The sequence below is a fragment of the Perognathus longimembris genome, chromosome 13 (assembly GCF_023159225.1).
Source record: "Perognathus longimembris pacificus isolate PPM17 chromosome 13, ASM2315922v1, whole genome shotgun sequence".
In the NCBI taxonomy this organism is placed as follows: domain Eukaryota; kingdom Metazoa; phylum Chordata; class Mammalia; order Rodentia; family Heteromyidae; genus Perognathus; species Perognathus longimembris.
Genome location: NC_063173.1, coordinates 61,715,521 through 61,722,700, shown reverse-complemented (window position 1 = coordinate 61,722,700; position 7,180 = coordinate 61,715,521). Strand labels below are relative to the sequence as shown.

At 53.7% G+C, this 7,180-nt stretch overlaps 1 protein-coding gene across 1 annotated transcript in view; it reads left to right on the top strand.

Annotated features, from left to right (window-relative positions):
• The window catches only part of LOC125362260, a 106,059-nt gene that overhangs the window by 40,442 nt on the left and 58,437 nt on the right, over positions 1 to 7,180 (top strand). Inside the window, exons 2-3 of the mRNA XM_048361020.1 lie at positions 6,244 to 6,437; positions 6,938 to 7,033. Of these exons, the coding sequence (XP_048216977.1) occupies positions 6,244 to 6,437; positions 6,938 to 7,033 (290 nt within the window). The remainder of the gene's footprint in view (positions 1 to 6,243; positions 6,438 to 6,937; positions 7,034 to 7,180) is intronic.

The following is a 7,180-nucleotide window of genomic DNA, read 5'->3' as shown; positions in this document are numbered from 1 at the left end:
TGGCCAGTGGAGTCACGGGAGGGAGGAGGGAGGGGAGACAACCAGGGGAACTTCCACACAGACACCTCTCTGTTACTAGCCAGCCAGCAGGCAGGCCATCCGCATCGGACCTGCAGTCGCCAGCTGGGGCGGGCTCGGGCTCCGTCTCTGCTCGGCTGTTGTCCCTGTGTTCCCACAGCTTCTGTGTTTGTTTGTTTGTTTGTTTTTGCCAGTCCTGGGCCTTGGACTCAGGGCCTGAGCACTGTCCCTGACTTCTTTTTGCTCAAGGCCAGCACTCTACCTCTTGAGCCATAGCGCTACTTCTGGCTGTTCTCTGTATATGTGGTGCTGGGGAATCGAACCCAGGGCTTCATGTATAGGAGGCGAGCACTCTCGCCCCTAGGCCCCATTCCCAGCCCTTCACACAGCTCTGAGTTGGATTGAGAATTAGGCTGGGTGAGTTGCAGGTCTTCGTGGGATCTGGCTCTACCAGGGTCCCCATGGGAGAGTGGGACCCCGATCCAGAGGCCAATGACGACACCCAGGGGAGGCCTCCTCCTCATGTTGGAGGCAATTTGTGTGGTCTGAGGCGGGGCGGGGGGCGGGGACTCAGCCACAGCCCCCAAGGCCTGCGGTGAGGGGGGACTGTCAGAGCAGCCCCGGGGCCCAGGCCCCGCCTTGTTTCCTGGGGATTCTCAGGTCTCCACCCCAGCGCTCTCTGGATCTCACCAAGGGAAGAGGACCTGGGCCATCCCCAGCCAGGCAGACACCGCCCCGGGGACCTGGGCCCGCAGCATTTTGGTTTATGGAATCCTCTAGAGGGAGTCTGGTGAGGACGTGCAGGGGAGAAGTCTGTGAGGACGGGCGGTGGGGGGGGGGGGAGATCTGTAAGGACATGGAGGGGCAGAGTCCGCAGGGCTGTGAGGGGAGGGGAAGCCAGCCAGTCCACCTTCGGTCTCTCTGGCTGAGAGTCAGATTCTCAATTCAGGCCTCGGTGGAAGGAGAAGAGACTGGCCAAAGGCAGAGAGGATCCTCTGGCATGGCCACCCCGAAAGAGACACGGACTCCCCGAGGGGACTTGCAGGCAGGAGTCATTCCCCAGACACCGACGGGACACCGGAGAGGCGTGGTGAACGTGCGGCCGGCAAGGGAAAGGTAAGACGCCCCACATGGGGTTCCTTGGGCAGGTTGGGGTCCAGGAGGGTGACCGGGAGATGGATTGACCCTCAGAAAGAGAAGCAGAGGGGCCGGGCACCAGCGGCTCACGCCTGTCATCCTCGCTACTCAGGAGGCTGACATCTGAGGGCCACGGTTCAAAGCCAACCCGGGCAGGAAAGTCCATGAGACCCTTATCTGCAGTGAACCACCAGAAAACCCAGAAGAGGCTCTGGTGCTCAAAGTGGTAGAGCACCAGCCTTGAGCTGAAGAGCTCCGGGACAGCGGCCAGGCGCAGAGTTTGAGCCCCACGAACAGAGCGCTAGTCTCAAGAAAAAAGAAAAAGAAAAAACTCAGTGAAAGTGCCCAGGTCCTGAGTTCAAGCCCCATGACCAACCAAACAAAGAAAGAAAACAAAAAGAAAGAGACAGGAAGATCATGAGAGTCCAACCTGAGTTACATAGTAATATTCTATCTAAGAAAAACCACACAACCAAAAGTAGAGTTATTATATGATTCCGGTTCCCCATTGCTGAGTGTATATATATATCTCCAATGGAGATGAAGTCCTCGTACAAAGAGCGGTGCATACACTCTTGTTATTGTGGAATTATTCACAATAGCTAAGACATAGATCAGCTTTGGTATCTAACTATGTATGTTTGGACACACAAAATGTATATAATACAAGATATTATTCACCCATAAAGAAAAAACATTCTCTCTCTATCCCCCCCCCCACCCCATCCTGGGGCTTGAACGTAGGGCCTGGGCACTGTCCCTGAGTTTTTCTGTTGAAGGCTAGTGCTCTGCCCTTTGAGCCACAGCTCCACTTCTGGCTTTTTCATGGTGAAGTGGAGATAAGAGTCTCACGAACTTTCTTGGCTAGGCTGGCTTTGAACCTTGACCCTCAGATCTCAGCCTTCCGAGTAGCTAGGATTACAGGAGACAGTTACTGGTGCCCAGCATGGTTTTCTTTTTGTTATTATGTGTTTTATTATTAATTGGGTGCCAAATATGAACCGGTGGGGGGAGCATCCATGTCCTCAGCCACGGGACCATATTCCCAGCCTGAACTATCTTTGTAGGCATGTGTAATACAAAGGTGTTTTTTGGTTTAAAAGCAATGGAATAAACTATTTAGTATACATATATTCTTTATTAAATGTTGCAAACCAGGCTTGTGGTTGGTAAATCTGTTACGCTGTTTTCAAACATACTTTTAGCTACCTACCCGTGGTTGAGTACCTAGGTGCTCAAATCCACTTGTGCTTTTACTTCATTTCACCTACTGGACATTCTCTAAAGTCCCTCATGTGTTGACATGAAGAGCATTGTCTGGAAGGCATGGTTAGCTAGTCTGTCAGCCTTACTAGGCTTGATATGTGTTTTGAGATCCTAATCCATTATAAAGAGCATCTGCTAATTTGCAATTTGTGTATGCATTTTACTGTTTTGCTTTTAATCTTGACAGCATTTGTTTGAAGTTTCTAAGGTTTTCATAACAAAATGCCCCATAACAGAAATGTAAAAAAATCATTTCCTGGCAGTCCTAGAGGATCGAAGTCCAGAAGAATGCTCGGGATGTCGACGAGATTGCTTCTGCCCAGCAGATGGCTGGCTGCTTACCTTCTCATGCAGGGCCTTCTCTGCGCCTCCTTGTCTGTCCACTTCTGCAGATAAGGACACTGATCTGGTTTGCTCATCAGGGTGATGGCTTCATTTTCACTTGACTACCTCCTTAAAGGCTCTCCCTACAATCCCAGATGGTGAGGATCAAGGAGGGCTTCCCCACTGGAGGGGAGACGGTGCAACATTGGGTGGAATTCGGCTTCAGATCCCCTTCTAGACACATGGAATGAAGAATTAAACCTGTCTGCAAAGGGAGATGTAGGTAAGTAGAACTAAGATAAAGCTTAATTCATTTTTCTTTGATGAAATGTGAAAGAAATCAGGTCAAGCTGCCTTGCACATATTATGGACATCAGATTTTCTTTTTTGCCTGTCTTGGGACTTGGGACTCAGGACCTGAGCTCTGTCCCTGGCTTCTTCTTCTTCTTTCTGTCCTCAAGGTTAGTTAGCACTCTACCTCTTGAGGTACGGCGCCACTTCTGGCTTTTACTGTTTATGTGGTTCTGAGGAATCAAACCCAGGGCTTCATGCATGCTAGGCAAGCACTCTACCCCTAAGCCATATTTCCAGCCCTGGACATGAATTTTACGAGATTGTAGGGAACCGTAATTCTGTGAGTCTTTGGTGTGAAGCATACAGCTTTTCTGACTGGCGGCAAGTACTACCAGAGCTGACAACAGAGGCGGGAACACAAGGGAGCTACTACTACCTGCTATGTGCAAAGAGCAAACAAAGAGAAATTGCTTTCACAGTGCCTGGGCACTGTCTCTCTGCTCATGTGGCTAACGCGAGGGCTCTACCACGTTAAGCAATGTTCAGAATGTGGCTTCTGGGTGCTTCATTGGAGCTGCACAGTGTCAAGAGCACCCTGCCGGGGCTGGCTTTGACACCCAGCCTTTGGAGTAGCTACAATGACAGACATGAGCCACCGGTGCCTGGCTTCAAGCTGGCTTCGTGGAGGTCGTTCCAAGTCATGGGCCTTGTAGTTGTGCTGTCAGCAACGAGGCCAGCATGACCCATGAGGGTGTTCCATGTCCTGAACGCACTGTGCATCATGCCTTTGCCTAGAAAAGTGGTCCTCACCACAGAGGTGACCATCAGGCACGGAGCCATCTCCACGCTGCGCGGGGAGCGCATGTGCAGTTGGCCAAGGTGACGGCTCAGCCTCACCCAGGACGCATCAGCCAGAACATTCTCTGCCTTGTCATGGCCTCAGGGCCTGGTGGACTGGGGATGGAAAGGAGCAGGGCGTCCTCCTGCTTTCCCCTGAGCCTCACCTGCCCCTGGCCTGGGGCTAGACATGCCAGTGCCTCTGCGGGCCCCTGGTGAACAGAGCTATGGGAACTGGACACCTCACTGACCTCGGGGCAAGGACACACACGCTGCAGCCAGCGGGGATGGCAGCAACCTCAGGCCGCATTCCCGGAGTGTCAGTTTCCTTGGCTCGGTGTGGGCTCCTCCAGGGCCCTGATGGCCCATGAGCGTTTGTGGTGCTGAGGAAAGCAGGGAGGACAGGATGTGCACAAGGCTGTCACTGGCAGGTGTCCTGGCCCATGAGTGAATGAAGGAGAGTAGGGATGGTCCCTGGTGTGGAGTGCAGGCCCTTCTGGGTGACTGCCACCCGTGTGCTGGAATAGAAGGAGGACCTCTAGTCCTGAAGCCCCCCAGTCTTGAGTGTCAGTGTGACTCCAGGAGGGTTGTGTGTGAAGATGTGTACAGACTGTGCAAAGGCAGCTTGAGCACCTTTGGGTGCTGTTGGTGTGCAAGCTGTCTTGTGACTTGCTGCAGGTGAGCGGCCATCTCCGCACACCAGGCCCTCCCTGTGCATGTGCAAGCAGGAGGCTACCCATCTGTTCCCACACTCCAGCTAGGGAGGAGGGGTGTCCCTAGGATCTCTCTCAGGGTCCCAACCTTAGAGGACAAGAAAACATCAGGGAAGGCGAGAAAACCACAGCGGGAAGGGAGCAGAAGGAGTTGTGTGGAGGGAAGGAGGCCTGGATGGCTGGGAACAGGTTGGAGGAGGGTGGACAAGACAAGACTCAGGGCCTGGGGACGGCACTCACTGCCCATGCCGAGCCAGTCTCTCCCCAAAGCGGCACTGACAACCAGCCGCACACGGAGCAAGGGCTAGCCCCTGGGACCCCCGGACCCTGCAGGCTCCAGCCAGGCCTGGTCCTTCTGGCCTTTTCTGTATAAGCGGTGCTGAGGAATCGAACCAAGGGCGTCAAGCACTCTTGCCACTTGGCCATTTTCAAGCTCTCTTGGCTATATTCCCAACCCACACCTTTAGTTTTCCTTTTTGTAAAATCTAATTGTTAGATCAGCAAACTTACTTTCTTTTAAGCCATTCATGTGAAAGCAGCTTTTTTTGGGTTTTTTTTGGTGCCAGTCCTGGGCCTTGAACTCAGGGCCTGAGCACTGTCCCTGGCTTCATTTTGCTCTAGGCTAGCACTCTACCTCTTGAGCCACAGTGCCATTTCTGGCTTTTTTCTATATATGTGGTGCTGAAACCAGGGCTTCATGTATTCGGGGCAAGCACTTTAGCACTAGGCCATATTCCCAACACCACGCATTTAGTTTTGTGTACCGGCTCTCCATGAAATTGTTCCCTGCCAAGGGAGAGGCTCAGTGATGTGGGCCATTTCCTATTCTTGGTGAGACGGGGACTTAGGAGCCCCAACATCTGATGATCTGGCAGGAAGTAGCTGGACTGAGATCCCCAGGGATCAGTGCCAAGTGGCCTTCGAGCCCCTTAGAAATACAATGTCACCTCCAGGGTCCCATCTGGGTGGGGAGAGACAGTGTGCTTACGACCCCAAGGGATCGATCAAACTGAAGGTGGACACCACTGCCAGGGGTCTAGGTTGGGACAGTGAGCCTGGTCTGGGGTCCTCCTGGCCATTGGGGTTCCTGGGGGAGGCCCATCCAAGCATGAACAGGGAGGGCACTCTGCAGAGGTGAGGTCAGAAAGGCTGGGGAGAGATGACCTCACAATGGCTCCGAGTAACTAGAGCCCTGGTCCTTCCGGGCACCCACAGTCCATACAAGCCACAGAGCGTATGCTTGTGTGGACAGTGACTACTGGAAAATGTTTTGCTGTTGTTGGCAAATTTGTCGAGACTCAGGCCAGAATGAAAGGCGGACAGGCGGCTTGGTGGCCGTCTGTCCACGCTGGCTGCGCCCGAGGCTCTGCCGCCGCCTCCGGAGGTGGTTCCGGAGGAGAGCACGGGTGACGTGGGCCAGTGAAGGGCAGGAAACTGTTGGGCCGACTCACATTCTTCATCTCCAGGCTCCTCCTAGGCTCTCCCTGCTGTGTGTGTGTGTGTGTGTGTGTGTGTGTGTGCGCATGTGTGTGTGTGTGTTCCTTCTTTGGTGTGGGTACATTCTCTCCAGGTGCCTGAGTCAAGTGAGTGGTGATGAGACTTCTGGTCATATTATGCACCGCACTTGACCTGTCCTTCCATGTTTGTCCTCTAGAATGAAGATGGCTTGGCCCCAGTTATGGAGGAGGCCTACGGGTCAGAGGTCATCGAGGCAAGCACACCGGAGGAGCAAGTAGAGGGCTTGCTGCGTGCCCAGTTGATCCAGGACACCATCTTCATTAATAATTTCTTGGACACCTACAGGATGTTTCAGAACACCCACGAGGTCGTGGATCTACTCTTCAACAGGTGAGTGCCAACTGGAATTGGATAGGGTTCCTCAGCTGCACTGGGAGCCTTGGGAATGCAGTGTGGCGGGTGGAGTGTGCCTAGAAACTCACTCTGTGGCAGTGGTCTTTGCCTGGGAGTTGAGCAGGGAAGTCCTTGGAGAGGCCTGGCCTGGCTGGCAGCTTCCAGGGTCCCGTGGGGGCTGTGGGCTCTTCCGTTTGACTCTGTTTGTTTGAGGCCTCCCACAAAGCAGTGACTCTCACCAGCAAGAAGGAAAGGGATGCACGCTGGGCGAAGGGTGTCAACCTAGATGTACACAGAGCAGGCATGTCTAGGCCAGAGGCAAGACACGTGGACTGGTCTTTTGATCAGGGCAGGAGCTGCTTGTCCTCTTGCAGGAACGAGATAGCAAGTAGCTCCACTGGAAGGGCCGAGATGCAGGCAATGAGGTAAAAGATGGGAGAAGAGCAGGATGTGCCAGCTGTCCTGGGCTGGCCAGTGATGCTTCAACCCCTCCGCAGGTTCTGGACTTTTGAAGCCCCCATGGGCTGCTCAGGAAGGACTGCTGCCCTTCCCCACTGCAGCCAGGAGATGATTCCTCGGGACCAGCGCTGCTAGTGAGTGGCTTTGATCCCCAGGGAGGTCCCATGTCTCCAGAGTGCAGACAAGTGTGTGTGTGTGTGTGTGTGTGTGTGTGTGTGTGTGTGTGTGTGTGAGGTTTGCAGGGTGAGGCTTGGCCAACCTAGGGCCCCTCAGCTCTTGTA